Genomic DNA, 21,630 nt, shown 5'->3' on the forward strand with positions numbered 1-21,630 from the left:
TGTGTGTATATATGTGTGTGTGTGTGTTGACATTTGGCTAAGTGAGCAGTAGATAATTATGACTGTAAGCAATTTGAGTTAAACATGTTTTTGTTCACTTTAAGCACTTGCCCCTGCAAAGGTCTGTGCAAAGCTGTGACGCACAGTGTTGTGTTATTAGTGGGTATTTGTTGTTTTTCAGAGAATTGCGAATACAAGTCCTTGAAAGCAGAGAGAACTTGTTAGAAATCCTGAAATAGCTGAAACTTGAGGTATTATGTTTTTCTTTGTCTGAGTAACACTCAGTTCATATCAGTAATTTGTTCTGAATAGAAAAGAGAAGTCAACTCATCTGTGGGCTTGCATGTGTGGGTGGTGAGCATCAATAACTAGCTACTGTTCATGAAGCCACTTCAAAACAACACACAACTTCTTGGCTATCAGACACAAAACCAGGCAGACATAAATTATGGCTATGAATTTGATGCTGTGACTTGGAGCTCTAGTCTATGAGACACAAAGACCAACAATGCATTTTCTGCACAAACCTCTGCCCTACATCCTCATTGGTAAGTACTTTTCTTCTCATTTTGTGTTAGAAAATGTTACTGAAAATTAAAAAATCTCCATTAATTCTATAAAAGTCAAGACTACATCTAAGAAATCTACATTTCCAGCACATGGTGTATCTCATTCTCCATTCCCCTATCTACTGTATGTCAATGAGGTTGTTGTAGTTTACGTCTTTTTAACTATTTTCTCATTCTGTACTCCTCCACTCAGTATATCTCATTTTGAGTAATCAGGTGACCCAGGAATGATGACGATCTTCGATTATCGGTTACTGCTGTCTTGGTTACTGCTGTCTTGGTTACTGCTGTCCCTTTTTTTAGGTGTTCTCTTTGAATATTTTTCCACACTCTCTTCCCCTCTCCAAGTTTCTCCAGGTATGTTTGATCCATTCTTAAATAATGGTTTCCAGACAAAACACTGTTAAAAACAAAACATAAATGCAAAAGCATGCATATATACTGCACATAGTGAGCATATGTGTGTGTGTGTGTGTGTGTGTATACACACACACATATACGCATACGTACATATATATATATATATATATATTATGCATATCCAGTGTTTTTTGGGGGGGTAACGTTAAAAGTAAGAAATGTGTTCTATTCAGTTTTGGGGAGTAGTGAACTACATGTAGTTCAAATAGTAATTATAATGCATTTTGCAGTAGCTTGGTGGTAGTTGAACTAAATTAAAATCTTGGCAGTGTTTTCAGTAGTTAATTACTTTTTTTGCCAGGTAGCGGTGTAGATAACTACAGGAACTACCTATTCCTATTTTGGAAAAAGAGAAGAAAATATGGGTGAAAAAGGCAATCATTTTCTTCGTTTTTCGGCATCCGACCTGCTGAATTCTCACTTGAAACGTAGTTTTTGTCTTTATTAATAGGCAAACGACATACTTAGTTAACACTTGACCCCAGAGTGATCTGTCCTTGCAATTTGTATTCTATGACATTGTAGATTTAGATATTATAATTTTTCCCGAAGTAGTGAACTACTATTTCAAAGTAACTTTAGTTAAGTAAACTATATTTATCTTAAGGGTAGCTTTAGTGTAGCTTAACTTCTTCTAGTGTGAAGTAATTAGTGAACTCAGCAAAAAAAGAAACGTCCCTTTTCAGGACCCTGTCTTTCAAAGATAATTTGTAAAAATCCAAATAACTTCACAGATCTTAATTGTAAAGGGTTTAAACACTGTTTCCCATGCTTGTTCAATGAACCATAACAATTAATGAACATGTACCTGTGGAATGGTCGTTAAGACACTAACAGCTTACAGACGGTAGGCAATTACGGTCACAGTTCTGAAAACTTAGGACACTAAAGAGGCCTTTCTACTGACTCTGAAAAACACCAAAGGAAAGATGCCCAAGGTCCCTGCTCATCTGCGTGAACATGCCTTTGGCATGCTGCAAGGAGGCATGAGTACTGCAGATGTGGCTTGGGCAATAAATTACAATGTCCGTACTGTGAGACGCCTAAGACAGCGCTACAGGGAGACAGGACGGACAGCTGATCGTTCTCGCAGTGGCAGAGCACGTGTAACAACACTTGCACAGGATCGGCACATCTGAACATCACACCTGCGGGACAGGTACAGCATGGCAACAACAACTGTCAGAGTTACACCAGGAACGCACAATCCCTCCATCAGTGCTCAGACTTTCCACAATAGGCTGAGAGAGGCTGGACTGAGGGCTTGTAGGCCTGTTGTAAGGCAGGTCCTCACCAGACATCACCGGCAACAACGTCGCCTATCGGCACAAACCCACGGTTGCTGAACCAGACGACTGGCAAAAAGTGCTCTTCACTGACGAGTCTCGGTTTTGTCTCACCAGGGGTGATGGTCAGATTTGCGTTTATCATCGAAGGAATGAGCGTTAACACCGAGGCCTGTACTCTGGAACGGGATCGATTTGGAGGTGGAGGGTCCGTCATGGTCTGGGGCGGTGTGTCACAGCATCATCGGACTGAGCTTGTTGTCATTGCAGGCAATCTCAATGCTGTGTGTTACAGGAAAGACATCCTCTTCCCTCATGTGGTACCCTTCCTGCAGGCTCATCCTGACATGACCCTCCAGCATGAAAATGCCACCAGCCATACGGCTCATTCTGTCCGTGATTTCCTGCAAGACAGGAATGTCAGTGTTCTGCCATGGCCAGCGAAGAGCCTGGATACCAATCCCATTGAGCACGTCTGGGACCTGTTGGATCGGAGGGTGAGGGCTAGGGCCATTCCCCCCTGAAATGTCTGGAAACTTGCAGGTGCCTTGGTGGAAGAGTGGGGTAACATATCACAGCAAGAACTGGAAAATCTGGTGCAGTCCATGAGGAGGAGATGCATTGCAGTACTTAATGCAGCTAGTGGCCACACCAAAAACTGACTGTTACTTTTGATTTTGTCCCCCCCCTTTGTTCAGGGACACATTATTCCATTTCTGTTAGTCATATGTCTGTGGAACTTGTTCAGTTTATGTCTCAGTTGTTGAATCTTGTTATGTTCATACAAATATTTACACGTTAAGTTTGCTGAAAATAATCGCAGTTGACAGTGAGAGGACATTTCTTTTTTTGCTGAGTTAGTTTGGTAAACTATGATTTGAAAGTAGCTTACCCAACACTAGTTTTAGTTGACCCATCACCCTCTTGCATGATTTCTGCAACAAAGCTGATCTTATTGTAGGCATTAGAGTAGGCACCCAAAGGACATGGGTGTGGACCCATGTTCCTGTAAGTGTTGTCTGGAGGCTATGGTAAAAGCACAACACAATTTATATGGTAGTGCTGTTACGGTAACACTGTTTCCTTTGTACAAAGTAGTTATAGCACCACCGTATACAGTGTGCCTAGTATCTAAAGTTGTCATGGAAATTCTTACACAGGGACACTCAAAGTCAATCTTAAATGAATCATTGTTTATTTGTCAGTGTGCTGGAGAGGTTCCAACCAACTCAATGCACCATAGTACACGTCTGTCAGAAATCTCTGCCGGGGCAGTCCCAACAAGTCTCTTATATACAGCTATACACAGGAGTTATATTTGCCTTATTTAGCATAATGAATTGATCATTACCGGTTTGTTCTATTCATGTGATCGACCAATACTGTTTCATAACATTTGACAGACCAACACCTCACGAGGTTTCTCCTCTCGAAGCCAAGATCTTGAAACTGAGATATCTTTAGTTTGTTCTCAAAATAAGGTCTGGGCGTACTGCCAAATTGCAGCAACTGAGGGGCGTGATTTGTACAGTCAGCCACTTGCTTGAACACAGAAATTGGTTTATAGAACAGCACATGAATAGAACACAGTAATTAGTTATACGAATATTATTAGTTATAACAATAGCACAAACATAAAAATTCCCCTTACAGGGACTTGGAAAATGTGTAATTTATATTTTGACATAGTATCTGTTATTTGTTCTGTTTATTTATGGTGTCACATCATTAAATCTTTTGATACACGATGTATTGACAATACTGTACATTTCAGTGTCCTGTGGGTCCAAGAATATCTCTTCATATTATGGACACTGTGTCACATCCCAAGGTAATGACAGAACCATTCCAACGACTAAGATTTTGTTCAGATGCAGTTGAGAGGGTTGATAAATCTTTGTTGTGACAATCTAGTTGCTCTTTTGAACCTTTCTTTTCAGAGGGAGTCCGTGAATTAGTTTGCTTTGTACCTCTGGGCTTAAGTAGGAATGGCTGGGAATGTGTGTGGACACCTAGAAAGCACATTGTCTACCAAACACACAGATACACACTCATTATAGAACAGTAAGTTGTATCAACAGAATTCAATAGCACAGTAATTGAATGTCTCTCTATGGTTGTATTGTGTCATTTGATTGTTTGCATTTAGACTACGGTAGACAGATTGTTTGTACTGTAGACTAGACAAAATAGCAAAACATACTTATATAATTTATTGAAATAAAATACTAAATCCTATTCAATTTTGATATTCTTCACAGGAAAATTATTCACTCTTGCAAAATGTATGCAAACATATCAGGGACATCTCAGACTTTTAATCTGTCAAAAAAGCGCAACATGACGGCTTATGTGTTTGACGAGAGTGATCCGAAGAGCTGCACAAAGAACGTTTTCAGAGGTTCACCTCAACAATTAGGTATGTTAATGTTAATCATCTATGCATCTATTCCCTTCCATTATGTGACAGAAGGATAGCCTATGGGTTTACCGCAAGCATAAGATGTGACCAGTCCTATTTATATATTGTTGAATCAAAATATAGTATAACAATGATACTTTATCACATAGTCTATGTTGTCTTAACATTTCAGTTCGATGCGGCCCCCCATCTAATGTCGACTTAAATCGCCATTCAAGACAGCTGGATATCCAGGCCTCCTGGAGGAAGGAGGAGAATAAATATATTGCGCTGTACTCTGTGAGATACAAGGACCTGAAGAGCCAATCATGGAAAGAGGTGGGCTTTAAAAGTCAGATCTGAAAGGTACTGGCTGCATGTAGCTCATATAGAGATGCAGGTAACTGCCAAAATAAAGTAAACACTTGAGTAAATGGGCAGGTGCTTCCACACAGTTGTGGTTCCTGAGTTTATTAAGCAATTAACATCCCATCATGCTTTGAGTCATGTATAAAAATATCCCAGTTGCCCATTATTTTGGCTACCATGGCTAGAAGAAGACTTTGAAAAGGGGACCTCAAAGGGCCATAGGGGGTTTAAAGGATGTGTGTGTGTGTGTGTGCGCTTTTGGTTTTACTACCCTTGTGGGGACCAGAAGTCATCACAAGGATAATAAAACAATGACAATTTGGACAAGCGGGGACATTTCGCCAGTCCCCAAAAGGAAAAAGGCTATTTTAGGCTTAGGGGTTAGGTTTAGAGTTACAGTTAGGGTTAAGAGTTAGGGCTAGAATTAGAGATACGGGTTAGGTTAGGATTAGTAAAAATTGGATTTTGAATGGGAATCAATTGTTTGGTTCCCACAAGGATAGTAAAACAATCATTCAAGCATGTGTGTGTGTGTCTCAGTCACCAGATCGAAACCCAATTGAACCCTTATGGGCGCCTGAGACAGCATTTTCCACCACCATCAACAAAACACCAAATTATGGAATTTCTCATGGAAGAATGGTGTCACATCCCTCCAATTGAGTTCCACAGACTAATAGAATCTATGCCAAGGCACATTGAAGCTGATCTGGTGGCTCGTGGTGGCCCAATGCCCTATTAAGACACTTTATGTTGGTAGTTATAAAATAGACTTGAGACAAAGGCATGAATAGTGAAACTCTTGGGGCCAGTTCCCCGGTCACAAAATAAAACTAGTCCTGAACACAGATTAAGCCTAGTCATTGGAGAATCTTCATTGAAAGTTAATTTCAGTCCAGGATTAGGCCTAATCTGTGTCCGGGAAACCAAACCTAGTTGTCCAAGACTGGAGAAGACCATGTAGAATATACAACTTTAGACCTTTTTTTTCTCTCAAGGTATACTGACCTAACCTCTCATTTGTGTTCTCTATAGCCACCAGTGCAATCCAAGGATAACAATAGGTGCACTCTGGGTAATCTTAACTCCTCACTGTCCTATGTGGTGCAAATACAGTGTGTGGCCAACGACAAATGTACCCAGTGCCCCTGGAGCAAGAATTTCACTGTTCCACCTGGTGAGTTTACCTTTTACCTAAAGCTGCAATTTAGAAATCTTCAATGGTCTTACCAAAATAGTCAATCAATTCTCTACTGATCTACTGACGTTCAACATCAGATAAGCAACGTGTCCATTTCATTTAATCTTTTTTAGAACTTACTGATAAGCCTGTCATTGAGATGGTAGAAGATTTTCCACAAACCAAAGGAAGTAGATTAGTGATCATAAAATGGAAGGTAACTTATACAATGTCAAAATACTACATTTGTTAGTTAACCTGCACGATTCATAAACATAATATCTACAATAGCTGTAGGTATAAAGTAATACAATAGTTTATTGCACTACACTATACGTAACACATGTTGTATAAAGCTATGGTTAGACCTGTAACCATGCACCTACAATTTTTGTTTCAGTTTGCAGCCAGTGACTTAGCGGAAGGCTACAGTGTGACAGTGGGGAAGGCCTCAGGAGAGGACCCCATCAAGGCCTTCAACACCAGCAGGACCCTACTCAGACTGGCCCTGTCTCACTCAGCCTACCACCTCACCATCACAGCCTTCAACACGGCTGGGACCTCACCTGCAGCACAGAGGACTATACCACCACTGGACGACAAAGGTAGAAATAGCTATCTACCGTTATCTTCCAATATCGGGATCATACACTCTGGCCATGTTAGGATTTATTAACTATTTTGACCTGAGAAGTATTATTAGTTAAGTTCAGTTTTTGCATCAGAAATGAATTACTAGTTGCTCTCCTCCTGCTTAACAGTACACTGTTAAAATGATGTGTTTTGTAACATTAAAACTAGAGGCAACTGAGCTGCCCCCAACGTTGAGACGAAACCTTAACTTTGCTGGAGTTATGAAACATATTTAAGATGTACTTAAACATTCATCCTAAGGTGTTCTGAACCATGACATGGTATGTTGTAACACCACTTAATCAAGAGTTGTGCAACACCTTGCAACAGACTAACCCGTAAAAGGTTGAAAACACTTATGGTGTTTCGAGTCCTGTTTAGTGCATAATTAGAACCCTTCTCTTTTGGTGTCATTTCTTCTCTCCAAAGCTCCTAAACATGGTGTTTTGAATCCAAATACTGTAAATGGGAGTCTAGTTGAGTGAATTCCTTTTCTGTTGTCATTGCCACATACTTTCTTGGATTGTTTAGGTGGGTTTTACCTGAGCGTTTGGTGTGTTCTTTCCTGAGTTCGTGAAGGACCTGAATACAGTGGTGGCGCCCACAAACTTGCTTGTTTTTAATACTTGACCATAGTGTTTTCTAGATGGCACACTTGACTTGAGTGCCCTCCCTCCAAATCCATTTCCCAGACTGGGGGAATTCTAAACAGTAGGGCAGCACAGTGTTTGAAGTTCACATTTGGCCTTTAATAATCTAAACATTTTTCTTCTGATATGGGTCCCAAATTCCTCACACGGTAAGCTGCTGTGTGGTTGAGTGTGTCAAATTCCAAATAAATTTGCCATCTTACTGAATTCCTATTCAGACTTGAGATTTGAGTTGATTTAACATGGACTTAAACATGTTTTGACTTAAGTCCATGTTTTATTGAGTCCATGCTAAGTCTACTTATCTCAAGTCTGAATCAGGTCCCCCATGTTCAGCACAACAGTTTAGTCCTGCAGACTGGCTGAGTAGACTAAGGGAGTGTTTTGATAAGCAGGAGACCTGAGTTCACATTAATCTTCTCACATAAAGGCCTACTTTATACATGTTACCTCATGTTATCCCTGCTATAACTTACATAGCCCTAAACATTCTGAATGTAACATAATTTATCATTTCACAATGGGCCTGGCAACTGTAGCCTATAATTAGTGCCCTAGGAAAGGTATTCAATTCCCAGTGTCTTCTTGACCCATTTTGATCCCACTTCAAATGGTGTGCAGCTTAAAAAGGTTTCATAAAGCCTTCATAAAATAGGCTTCAACAAAATAGGATTTTATGTGTTCACAACAATGCTTAAACCACATCAGGGGATGACTAGTGTAGTAAGCGCACATGTGATGTGATTCGGCCTCCAATGAAATGGGTGGAGTAAAAGGCCAGCAACACGTATTATTTAGAGCCCCATGAAATAACACCATATATACATTCTACAGACCCTACTGAGTATTCCCTACAATTCTTTTACTGTAGCACCCAGAATAGTTATTGCTCTAAGTCTATATGTATTCCATATTCCACGGCAGCAGCTACTCTTCCTGGGGTCCAGCAAAATTAAGACAGTTTATACAATTTTAAAAACATAACAATACTTTCACAACACACTGTGTGCCCTCAGGCCCCTACTCCACCACTACCACATATCTACAGTACAAAATCCATGTGTGTGTACAGTGATTATGTTATCGTGTGAATGCATGTGTCTGTGCCTGGTTTGTGTTGCTTCAGTCTCCGCTGTTAAATCGAATTTAACTGCTTGCATCAGTTACTTGATCTGGAATAGAATTTCATATGGTCATGGCTTTATGTAGTACTGTGTGCCTCCCATAGTCTGTTCTGGACTTGGGGACTGTGAAGAGACCTCTTTTTCCCAAGTCCCTTTTTGTGGCACCTAACCACACGACAGAACAGTAGTCCAGGTGTGACAAAACTAGGGCCTGTAGGACCTGCCTTGTTGATAGTGTTGTTAAGAATGTAGAGCAGCGCTTTATTATGGACAGACTTCTCCCCATCTTAGCTACTGTTGTATCAATATGTTTTGACCATGACAGTTTACAATCCAGTGTTATTCCAAGCAGTTTAGTCACCTAAACTTGCTCAAGTTCCACATTATTTCTTACAATGTTTATGTTTAAGGCTTAGTGAATGATTTGTCCCTAATACAATGCTTTTAGTTTTAGAAATATTTAGGACTAACTTATTCCTTGCCACCCACTCCATAACTAACTGCAGCTCTTTGTTAAGTGTTGGTCAGTTCAGTCGCTGTAGTAGCTGACGTGTATAGTGTTAAGTCATCTGCATACATAGACACACTGGCCTTACTCAAAGCCAGTGGCATGTCATTAGTAAAGATTGAAAAAAGTAAGGGGCCTAGACAGCTGCCCTGGGGAATTCCTGATTCAACCTGGATTATGTTGGAGAGGCTTCCATTAAAGAACACCCTCTGTGTTCTGTTAGACAGGTAACTCTTTATCCACAAAATAGCAGGGGGTGTAAAGCCATAACACATAAGTTTTTCCAGCAGCAGACTATAATGTCAAAAGCTGCACTGAAGTCAAACAAAATAGCCCCCACAATATTTTAATCATCAATTTCTCTCAGCCAATCATCAGTCTATTTGTGTAAGTGCTGTGCTTGTTGAATGTTCTTCCGTATAAGCATGCTGAAAGTTTGTTGTGAATTTGTTTATGGTAAAATAGCATTGTATCTGGTCAAAACAATTTTACCCTAAAGTTTACTAAGGGTTGGTAGCAGGCTAATTGGTTGGCTATTTGAGCCAGTAAAGGGGGCTTAGGTAGCGGAATGACTTTTGCTTCCCTCCAAACCTGGGGCACACACTTTCTAGGAGGCTTAAATTTAAAATATGGCAAATAGGAGTGGAAATATCATCTGCTATATCCTCAGTAATTTTCCATCCAAGTTGTCAGACCCCAATGGCTTGTCATTGTTGATAGACAATCATTTGTTCACCTCTTTCACACTCACTTTACGGAATTCAAAATTACAATGCTTGTCTTTCATAATTTGGTCAGCTCGCTATTGTTATTTTATTGTGCAACTTTTTTTACTTTAGCTTATTTAGTAAATATTTTCTTAAATCTGCATCGTTATTTAAGGGCTTGTAAGTAAGCATTTCACGGTAAGGTCTACACCTGTTGCATTCGGTGCATGTGACAAATAAAATTTGATTTGACCTGACTGCAGTTTGGCGTTGTAGCTGACTTCAGTGGGCAAATGCTCACTTTTGATGGCCACTGGCATGCTGGAGAAGTGTGCTCTTCACGGCTGAATCTCGGTTTCAACTGTACCGGGCAGATTACATCATGTGGGCGAGCGGTTTGAAGATGCCAGTGTTGTGAACAGAGTCCCCATGGTGGCGGTGAGGTAAGAATTTTGGCCAGGCATATGCTACGGACAACGAACACAATTACATTTTATCGACGGCAATTTGAAAGCGCAGAGATACCGTGACGAGATCCTGAGGCCCATTGTTGTGCCATTCATCCATCACGTCATGTTTCAGCATGATAATGCACAGCCCCATGTCGCAAGGATCTGTACACAATTCCAACATGTTCCAGTTCCCGCCAATATCCAGCAACTTCGCACAGCCATTAAAGAGGAGTGGTACAACATTCCACAGGCCACAATCAACTGTCTGATCAACTCTGTGAAGGAGATACATCGCACTGCATCATGCGATATAGAGTCTTTATGGATATGTTATGAATGACCGAAGGTGTCTTACTTCAAACTAAGTATCACAGGACACTACATAAAGTGTCAGTAAATAGGTTATTAACGTTCTGCTGATTTATGAAGGTTACTGTAGGATGTGAGCGGTATTTAAATGGGTAGATGAACCTGCAAAGCTTGCGTTTTGTGTGTGTGTGTGTGTGTGTGTGTCAGAACCAAGATGATTTGGAGTAGTCCAACCTGAGTCTACCGCACCAGGTATTCCTCTTCTGTTCCCATGCTGGAGACCAGGGCTTGATTACAACCTGTTACAATGGTGACAACATTTTGTGGCTGATCTTTCAGTGGGGGAGTGGGTAGATGGTTCTGGGCCCAGTGGGGGACTGGGCCCAGAACCACGCTGTAAGACTCATCTTGTCTAAGATGGCGCCGAAGAGGATGGCTGACGTTTTACATGTTCCTGACTAATTATGCTATTTAGTTCGTTTTTTTGTGTTGTTTATAACTTATTTTTTTACTTATTTTGTACATAATGTTGCTGCTACCGTCTATTATGACCGAAAATAACTTCTGGACATCAGAACAGCGATTACTCACCACGAACTGGAAGAAGCTTTTTCCTTTAACGAGTCCGACGAGAAGGATATACTGACCTGCGATTATCCTACCAATGGGACATTAAGAACTGTAATATCTTATGTTTCACTGAGTCGTGGCTGAACGACAACACGGATAATATAGAACTGGCTGGATTTTCCATGCACCGGCAGAACAGAGATGCTACGTCTGGTAAGACGAGGGGTGGAGGTGTGTGTCTTTTTGTCAAACACAGCTGGTGCGCAATGTCTAATATTAAAGAAGTCTCGAGGTATTGCTTTCTTGAGGTAGAGCACCTTATGATAAACTGTAGATCACACTATCTACCAAGAGAGTTCTCATCTATATTATTTGTAGCTGTCTATTTACCACCACATACCGATGCTGGCACTAAGACCGCACTCAACCAACTATAAGCAAACAAGAAAATGCTCATCCAGAAGCGGCACTCCTAATGGCTGGGGACTTTAATGCAGGCAAAGTTAAATCAGTTTTACCAAATTTTTACCAGCATGTCACATGTGCAACCAGAGGAAAAAAAACTCAAGACCACCTTTACTCCACACACAGAGATGCATACAAATCTCTCCCCCGCCCTCCATTTGGCAAATCTGACCAGAATTCTATCCTCCTGATTGCTGCTTACAATTTAAAACTAAAGCAGGAAGTACCAGTGACTCGCTCAATACGGAAGTGGTCAGATGACACGGATGCTACGCTACAGGACTGTTTTGCAAGCACAGACTGGAATATGTTCCGGGACTCATCCAATGGCATTGAGGAGTATACCATATCAGTCATTGGCTTCATCAATAAGTGCATCGACGACGTCGTCCCCAAAGTGACCGTACGTACATATCCCAACCAGAAGACATGGATTACAGGCAACATCCGCATCGAACTAAAGGTTGGAGCTGCCGCTTTCAAGGAGTGGGACACTAATCCGGACACTTATAAGAAATCCCGCTATGCCCTCAGACGAACCATTAAACAAGCAAAGCATCAATACAGGATTAAGATTGAATCCTACTCTTCGGATTTGGTAGGGCTTGAAAACTATTATGGACTACAAAGGGAAACCCAGATGCGAGTTGCCCAGTGACGCGAGCCTACCAGACGAGCAAAATGCCTTTTATGCTCGCTTCGAGGCAAGCAACACTGAAGCACGAGAGCACCAGCTGTTTTGGATGACTATGTGATAACGCTCTCGGTAGCCGATGTGAGCAAGACCTTTAAACAGGTCAACATTCACAAAGCCGCGGGGCCAGACGGATAACCAGGACGGGTACTCCGAGCATGCGCGGACCAACTGGCAAGTGTCTTCACTGACATTTTCAACCTCTCCCTGACTGAGTCTGTAATATCTACATGTTTCAAGCAGACCACCATAGTCCCTGTGCCCAAGGAAGCGAAGGTAACCTGCCTAAATGATTACTGCCGCGTAGCACTCACGTCGGTAAACATGAAGTGCTTTGAAAGCTCACATTAACAGCATCCTCGCGGATACCCTAGATCCACTCCAATTCGTATATCGCCCCAACAAATCCACAGGTGATGCAATCTCGGAACACCTATTTGAGAATGCTGTTCATTGACTACAGCTCAGCGTTCAACACCATAGTGCCCACGAAGCTCATCACTAAGCTAAGGACCCTGGGACTAAACACCTCTCTCTGCAACTGGATCCTGGACTTCCTGACGGGCCGCCCCCAGGTGGTAAGGGTAGGCAACAACACGTCTCCCACGCTGATCCTCAACACTGGGGCCCCTCAGGGGTGTGTACTTAGTCCCCTCCTGTACTCCCTGTTCACCCACGACTGCATGGCCGAACACGACTCCAACACCCTCATTAAGTTTGCTGATGACACAACAGTGGTAGGCTTGATCACCGACAACGATGAGACAGCCTATAGGGAGGTCAGAGAACTGGCAGTGTGGTGCCAGGACAACAACCTCTCACTCAATGTGAGCAAGACAAAGGAGCTGATCGTGGACTACAGGTAAAGGCAGGCCAAACAGGCCCCCATTAACATCAACAGGACTGTAGTGGAGCGGGTCGAGAGTTTCAAGTTCCTTGGTGTCCACATCCCCAACGAACTATCATGGTCCAAACACACCAAGACAGTTGTGAAGAGGGTACAACAAAACCTTTTCCACCTCAGGAGACTGAACATTTTTGGCGTGGGTCCTCAGATCCTCAAAAAGTTCTACAGCTGCACCACACAGCCCAGTACATCACTGGGGCCAAGCTTCCTGTATTACAGGACCTATAAAATAGGCGGTGTCAGAGGAGAGCCCATAAAACTGTCAGACTCCAGGCATCCAAGTCATAGACTGTTTCATCTGCTACCACACGGCAAGTGGTACCGGAGTGCCAATTCTAGGACCAAAAAGGCTCCTTAACAGCTTCTACCCCCAAGCCATAAGACTGCTGAACAATTAATCAAATGGCCACCGGACTATTACATTGACACCCCCCCCCCTCCATTTGTTTTGTACACTGCTGCTACTCACTGTTTATTATCTATGCATAGCCACTTCACCTCTACCAACAAGTACAAATTACCTCAACTAACCTGTATCCCCGCACACTGACTTAGTACCGGTACCCCCTGTATATAGCTTCGTTATTGTATTGTTGTGTTACTTTTTATTATACTATTATTTGAGCTTTTTTTTTACTTTAGTTTATTTGGTAAATATTTTCTTAATTCTTCTTGAACTGCACTGTTGGTTAAGGGCTTGTAAGTAAGCATTTAACAGTTAAGTCTACTCTTGTTGTATTCGGTGCATGTGACAAAGTTTGATTTGATTTTGTTGTGTGCATGTTTGTGTACTGACGAACATGTAACTTGGTTCCAGAAGACACATTCAATTTCATTAGGTTGGGGCTTTCATTAAATTAAAATTATCTCTTAAATAATTATGAATAGATCCACCATTGAGCACAAAAACAACACTTGTTACAGAATATTTTACATGTTTCTTGGTGTAACGTCGTCCCCGAACTTTTGCACACATTGCACATATAAGCCTGGAACATCAACCATTCAGAGTTGACCTTAGTGGGAGTGACCAGAGAATGACTAAACCCTTATCTTCTTATTAAAATTTATTTTAAACCTAACCTTAACCTGTCTGGGATAGGGGGCAGTATTTTCACGGCCGGATAAAAAAAGTACCCGATTGAAACTGGTTACTACTCTTGCCCAGAAACGAGAATATGCATATTATTAGTAGATTTGGATAGAAAACACTCTAAAGTTTCTAAAACTGTTTGAATGGTGTCTGTGAGTATAACAGAACTCATATGGTAGGCAAAAACCTGAGAAGATTCCAAGCAGGAAGTGACCTTTCTGCGAATTTGTAGTCCTTCTGTTCCTTATCTATCGAAACTACAGTATCTGAGCTGTTACGTGACACTTTCTAAGGCTTCCATTGGCTCTCTAAAACCTTCAGAAAGCGGATTGAGGCGTCACCTGTCTCTGGGCAGATAACAGCAGCACAGTTTGTCAGTGGACTGCCTGGTGACAGAGAGACTGGAGATGCGCGTTCACGAGACCTCGCCATTTTTTCTCTCCCTTTTTGAATGAATACAGCATTGTCCGGTTGGAATATTATTGCTATTTTACGAGAAAAATAGCATAAAAAATTATTTTAAACAGCGTTTGACATGCTTCTAAGTACGGTAATGGAACATTTTGACATATTTTGTCTGGAAATGCGCTCGCGCGTTACCCTTTGGATAGTAACCTGAACGCACGAACAAAACGGGGATATTTGCACATAACTATGGATTATTTGGAACAAAAACAACATTTGTTGTGGAAGTAGCAGTCCTGGGAGTGCATTCTGACGAAGAACAGCAAAGGTAATGCAATTTTTCTAGTAGTAATTCTGAGTTTAGTGAGCGCCGAAGTTGGCAGGTGTCTGAATAGCTAGCCTGTGATGATGGCTGAGCTATGTACTCAGAATATTGCAAAATGTGCTTTCGCCGAAAAGCTATTTTAAAATCTGACATAGCGATTGCATAAAGGAGTTCTGTATCTATAATTCTTAAAATAATTGTTATGTATTTTGTCAACGTTTATGATGAGTAATTTAGTAAATTCACTGGAAGTTTTGGGTGGGAATGCTAGTTCTGAACATCACATGCTAATGTAAAAAGCAGTTTTTTTATATAAATATGAACTTGATTGAACAAAACATGCATGTATTGTATAACATAATGTCATAGGAGTGTCATCTAATGAAGATCATCAAAGGTTAGTGCTGCATTTAGCTGTGTTTTGGGTTTTTGTGACATATATGCTTGCTTTGAAAATGGCTGTGTGATTATTTGTGGCTGGGTACTCTCCTAACATAATCTAATGTTTTGCTTTTGCTGTAAAGCCTTTTTGAAATCGGACAATGTGGTTGGATTAACGAGAGTCTTATCTTTCAAATGGTGTAAAATAGTCGTATGGTTGAAAAATTGAAATTATAGCATTTTTGAGGTATTTGTATTTCGCGCCACGTTCTTCCATTGGATATTTGGCGAGGCGTTCCGCTAGCGGAACGTCTAGATGCAAGAGGTTTTAACTAATGAAGGCCTAGTTTAATGTGTTGGACCACCAGACCATTTGGGGCAGAAGTGTCTGGGAACAAGATTAGGTGTTATGTGACGAACATGACATCACTTTAGAACGTATGCCATTCTTCAGCACAACATGCCTCCCGTTATAAAGCACATGTTTATATCATATTCGATATAGTAGATTATGTCACATATGGCATTGGTGATTATGTCACAGTCATGCCACATTTATGAGCCCTTTATAAAGCATGACATATGGTTATAGGTGCTTTAACACATTTAACGTACTGCTTATGAAGGCTTAATGAAGCCTTAATAAGCTGAACATCATTTAAAGCGGGACCAAAATGGTCAATTAAAATATTGTCTGAAAATCATCATCAATCAATATTTAGAGTATAAAGAATTGGCATTTGAAAACCACTTGATTGTATAAGAGAGACAGTCTGCCATTTGTGTTTTGATATTGCCTTTTACATGCACTGAAACACTAACAATGGTTTTCATAAGACTCTCTCAAAAAAAACGGGGGAGGTTCTACTAAGCTACATGGAACTGAAGGTCATACTAAGGATAATTTTGCAACTTGATTTAGAATTTTAAGTCTCCTTGAAGTGTTGATAAAAAAATTGTATTTGCCGTTATTGCTACTAGCCCATACAAACGCATTGAATAACAGATTCACTACATGGAACAATAGATAGTCGCCCCCCAAAATGTATTTATTTTTGGCACTTAAGTCTCCAAATACAGTACCAGTGAAATGTTTGGACACACCTACTTATTCAAGGGTTTTTCTTTATTTTTTATTATTTTCTATATTGTAGAATAATAGTGAAGACATCAAAACTATTAAATAAGACATATGGAATCATGTAGTAGCCAAAAAAGTGTTAAACAAATCAAAATATATTTTATATTTGAGATTCTTCAAAGTAGCTACCCTTTGCCTTGATGATAGTTTTGCACACTCTTGGCATTCTCTCAACCAGCTTCATGACGTAATCACCTGGAATGCATTTTAATTAACAGGTGTGCCTTGTTAAAAGTTAAGTTGTGGAATTTCTTCCTTAATGCATTTGAGCCAATCAGTTGTGTTGTAACAAGGTAGGGTTGGTATACAGAACATAGCCCTATTTGGTAAAACACAACGTCCATATTATGGCAAGAACAGCTCAAATAAGCAAAGAGAAACGACAGTCCATCATTACTTTAAGACGTGAAGGTCATTCAATGCAGAACATTTCAAGAACTTTGAAAGTGCAGTTGCAAAAACCATCAAGCGCTATGATGAAACTGTCTCTAATGAGGAGTTCCCACATATGCTGAGCACTTGTTGGCTGCTTTTTCTTCACTCTGCGGTCCAACTCATCCTAAACCATCTCAATTGGGTTGAGTTTGGGTGATTGTGGAGGCCAGGTTATCTGATGTAGCACTCCATCACTCTGCTTCTTTGTCAAATAGCCCTTACACAGCCTGGAAGTGTGTTGGGTCATTGTCCTGTTGAAAACAAATGATAGTCCCACTAAGCGCAAACCAGATGTGATGGCGTATCACTGCAGAATGCTGTGGTAGCCATGCTGGTTAAGTGTGCCTTCAATTCTAAATAAATCACAGTGTCACCAGCAAAGCACCCCCACATGATCACACCTCCTCCATGCTTCACGGTGAGAACCACACATGCTGACATTATCCGTTCACCTACTCTGCGTCTCACAAAGATACGGCGGTTGGATTCAAAAATCTAAAATTTGGACTCATCAGACCAAAGGACAGATTTCCACCAGGTCTAATGTCGATTGCACGTGTTTCTTGGGCCAAGCAAGTCTCTTCTTCTTATTGGTATCCTTTAGTAGTGGTTTCTTTGCAGGAATTCGACCATGAGGCCTGATTCAAGCAGTCTCCTCTGAACAGTTGGTGTTAAGATGTGTCTGTTACTTGAACTCTGTGAAGCATTTATTTGTGCTGCAATTTCTGAGGCTGGTATCTCTAATAGTTTGGGTCTTCCTTTCTTGTGGCGCTCCTCATGAGAGCTAATTTTTCATAGCGCTTGATGATGAAACACCATATCTCATCTTAGGTGCACTACTTTTCATGGTTTCATGACACAATGATGGGGTTTTGAGTTTTTCTATTTTAACAGTGTTTGAAATCAGCCTGTTGAAGTGGGACATCTCAAAGATATCTCAGATGCAGGAGAAAGGACCTTGACGTGTTGTTTGGTTTGTCTCTACAGACTTATATGGGAAGCTGAATGTGACATTCAATGGCAACACGTCCTTCACTGTCTCCTGGGTGGATGACCTGATCAAAACTTACTCCTGCTTCTCAGTGGAGTGGTGGAGGAGAGGAGAGAGAGCTGCTTACAAGTCCTTCTATGAGGATGAGAACAACTATGAAGTCATACACTTGGAGGGTAGGGTACATACCTCTCTCCCGTGTTAACATGAAAACAACAGTGGATTCACATATTCAGATACAGTATATTATTATAACCAGAACTACACATTGCATATGTTTAACAGATATAAGCTCTTCTAACACCAGTGTGTCCTGATGAAAGATGTTTCCCCCATTTTAAAACCACTCTTGTTGCTGTATGAATTATAGAGCCATTAGAGCTGTATAAGAAGTACACCTTCACTCTGCACACAAGGCCACATAAAGAGCCCTGCAACCTGAAGTTCATCAACAACAGCGAGAGCACCTATGGGAATATCCAGGCCTTCTTCACTGAAGGATGTGAGTCTAAAATTAAACTGATATTAAGGCCACACTTAACATCTCCTTGGGGTTGTACTAGATGAAACCAGTGCTAGAGTAGAATACAAGTGGCATCTCATCGTCACACAAACACATACCATAGGCGCAGACACAGGGAGCCACTTCATATACTTACAAGCTGGTTGCAGTATAAGTACATTACACCTTAGCACCTGTATGTCTAAATCAACCAACCCAACCAATTAGTCATCAATGCATTGCGATAAGATTCAGTGTCTTTTCCTCTTAGCCCCCATCAGTGCCCCAGGGAACATCAGCAGCAGTAATGTTAGCCAGAGTTCCATGGTGCTGGAGTGGACGGCTGTCCCCGAGGAGGACAACAGAGGTTTCCTGCTGGGCTACTTCCTCCATTACACAGAGAGGCTGCAGGACTGGACAGATGCTGAACCAAGTAAGATGAATTGTTGTATTGTTTATTTGGATGTTCACAAACAGGCGCCAAGTTGATGTTGGCCCAGGAGGCGTGCAGTGAATTAGTATTCATACAGTAGAATGTGAGCAGCATAAAGAACAGTGTGAGCGACTTCACGTCACACGTAGAATGTTTTATAGTTTGTGACTAATATGTACACTTCTTTTTTTAGAAGTTAAGCCTTCCTGCACAGATATTCTTACCACCACGTCTAGTTCCCAAAAGGCTAGAGTTGAAAACGAGAACCGTTGTTTAAGCGCTAACTTCCTTAAAATGATGATTGTGGGGTTACTACTTCTTATTCTGATGTGTCACTGACTTTAACTATTGGTGTTCTCGCTGCAACAGACATCACTGTGGATGCTGGTTCAACCAGCTATGAGTTGGTAGACCTACAGAGCAGTACTGTGTACCGGGTCCAGTTGTCTGCCTTCACTAGTGCAGGAATGGGAGTGAGAAGCTCAGCTGCATACTTTGAAACCAAACCTGAAGGTTTGCTTGTTGATCTATCACCAATGGTTATATTGCAATTAACATCTCTGATATCCCACATTTTGAATGGCAGACCAGTACTGTCTTCTTTCCCTCCCCAGCATCCCTGACTGTGAGTGGTGTGATAGCAGGGGCCATTGTTGGAGTAACTTTACTCTTCCTGGTGGTTCATCTCGGCTCTCAGTTATTAAAAAGGTACAGTCATCATGTTTTTAGGTCAAAGGTGTATTTATATCTATTAGTTTTGCTTTGTTCTTAACTGTTGTCCAGTGAAGTTCAAGTGATGGAACTAATTACATGTCAACGTGTTGTATTTTCAGAGCAAAGAAACTACTTTGGCCGAATATCCCCAATCCAAGTAACAGCAATGCCATCCAGAAAATAGATGGGGTCTGTGATCTGGTAAGAAAATGTTATAATGATGCAGGAGAGTTTCATAGCATTTTTATAGCATGTCTCAGATCATGCCCTGTTGCTGTCTGTTTTCTTCCGCCTCCGGGACAATAAAATCAATTGATTCTCATAGGAACTCCTGGAGCTCATCAACCGACAGATGTTGCAGGAAGAGGAGGGGGACTCCAACAGTCTACACATTGTTGACGGGAGAGAAGAAATGTCTCCCGTTGGCAACCTCCATCGCAATGCCGACTCCTGTCTACACCTCAACACAGACCATGAGGAGAGCCAAGGGCCTTCTCTGTCAACCATAGCCACAGACAGAGCTCAAGATCCAACTTCTGACACCATTACATCTATGCCCACAGACAGGAGACAGACGGACCCTGTCCTCATCAGTACTGTGGCCCACCAGTGCCACCCGTTGGCCTTTCAAAGTGATTACACCACCATGGAACTCTTCCAACAGGCCATGCCACAGTGTGTTCCAACCAATACGTCGTCATCATCATTGTCATCATTGGAATCCCAGGATCAGTCAAGCCAGACAGTCAAGCCAGATCAGTCAAGCCAGACCAGAGTTAGATTACATCCACCAGACCCAAGGCAGCACCAGTCCAACTCAGAACACTAAGGTGTATACCCCATGGTTCTTTGAGAATGTTTACTGTAGATTCTAGAATCTGCTTTTGTCACTGAGATGCTGTGCAAACATTCTAGGCCTTTCTCTATGTAACAGAGCCACCGGCTGCCATCAGTGTCACCCTGTTAACTAGCATATTCTTAGGCGTTTGAGCGGTTCTGGCCTGGATCCGACTGTCATTTTGGTGTACAAAGCGCTCCGTTAACGCCGTAGGGTCCCGTGACTTATAATGCCAAAAGCCCCATCTCCCTGCTCTCCGTTTTCCACTCTCTAAGTAGAATTGACTTGAAGCGTCAGGTTTCAGACCCCACATTTGCATAGGCAGTGACGTGTCACATTTCTGGCCTATTCAAACAATGAATCGATTATCTCTTCCTCTGAGCCCAGCTTGGGAGATGGCAAATGAACAGTGACAGTCTAGCGAGACCATCCATTGTGGTTTCATCTCACTGTGATATTCTCAGCCGGATTTAGAGCTCTCAACACGATGGGATTGTCATAACTCTGGAATGAGAAAACGCTTAATGATGTCGGGGAACTCATAACAAACTCAAGCTGTTATCCTGTCAATACATGTATTGATGGCTGCTATGTGGTAGTCACAAGATAGTGCATTGAGGGATTGTCCAAGAAGCAGACATTGCACAAGAGTGGTGTTGATTGACTGCTCTTTATATGAATGGGACTTTTTAATGGTTTTAAATGAAATCAAGGATTAGAAACCATTTTATTCTCTGTTTATGTAAACTGGCTTAGTGGACCTGTTTTGGTGTTTTCTTGATGGAGGAAAACGCTGTCTCAGACACTGCTGCTGAGACTTCCGTAAGTGTTTAATTGGGTTGCGATCTGGTGACACACCCTTTAAAACACCCTATGCTCCTTTGAGACCACTCTTTCAAAGTCACTGAGATCTTGTCTTCTAGCTATGGTAGCCAAAATAATGGCCAACTGGACATTTTTATACATGACCCGAAGCATGATAGGATGTTAATTGCTTAATTAAGTCAGGATCCACACCTGTGAGGAAGCACTAGTTTTCAATATACTTTGAATCTCTCATTTACTTCATTTTTGCAGTTACATTTGTATATATAGTGTATCTACAGGTATGTGGACACACCTTCTAAT

General features: G+C 41.4%; 1 protein-coding gene across 2 annotated transcripts; it reads left to right on the forward strand.

Annotated features, from left to right (window-relative positions):
- Nucleotides 1–219: 219 nt before the first annotated feature.
- On the forward strand, nt 220–21,565 carry LOC106563151 (interleukin-6 receptor subunit beta). 2 transcript variants are annotated; one of them, XM_045689926.1, is made up of 16 exons: nt 220–548; nt 873–926; nt 4,050–4,106; nt 4,216–4,339; nt 4,537–4,694; nt 4,870–5,015; nt 6,081–6,222; nt 6,360–6,442; nt 6,626–6,830; nt 18,012–18,191; nt 18,386–18,517; nt 18,789–18,950; nt 19,320–19,463; nt 19,565–19,658; nt 19,784–19,865; nt 19,990–21,565. In XM_045689926.1, exons 1-16 carry the CDS (start codon nt 509–511, stop codon nt 20,491–20,493), a joined length of 2,307 nt encoding a protein of 768 aa, XP_045545882.1. In that variant the 5' UTR covers nt 220–508; the 3' UTR covers nt 20,494–21,565. The 2 variants fall into 2 exon arrangements, with proteins under 2 accessions (XP_045545882.1, XP_045545881.1); XM_045689925.1 differs by having other exon boundaries at nt 220–926.
- The last annotated feature ends 65 nt before the right edge of the window (nt 21,566–21,630 follow it).

The sequence above is a fragment of the Salmo salar genome, chromosome ssa11, assembly GCF_905237065.1.
Source record: "Salmo salar chromosome ssa11, Ssal_v3.1, whole genome shotgun sequence".
NCBI classification, from domain to species: Eukaryota; Metazoa; Chordata; class Actinopteri; order Salmoniformes; family Salmonidae; genus Salmo; species Salmo salar.

Bases quoted from the DNA above. Each gene is read 5' to 3' on its own strand.
- LOC106563151 (XM_045689925.1), top strand. From the start codon at position 797: ATGATGACGATCTTCGATTATCGGTTACTGCTGTCTTGGTTACTGCTG. The intron at 6,223-6,359 runs GTGAGTTTACCT...AATCTTTTTTAG, and splicing joins GAATTTCACTGTTCCACCTG to AACTTACTGATAAGCCTGTC. The intron at 18,192-18,385 runs GTAGGGTACATA...TATGAATTATAG, and splicing joins TGAAGTCATACACTTGGAGG to AGCCATTAGAGCTGTATAAG.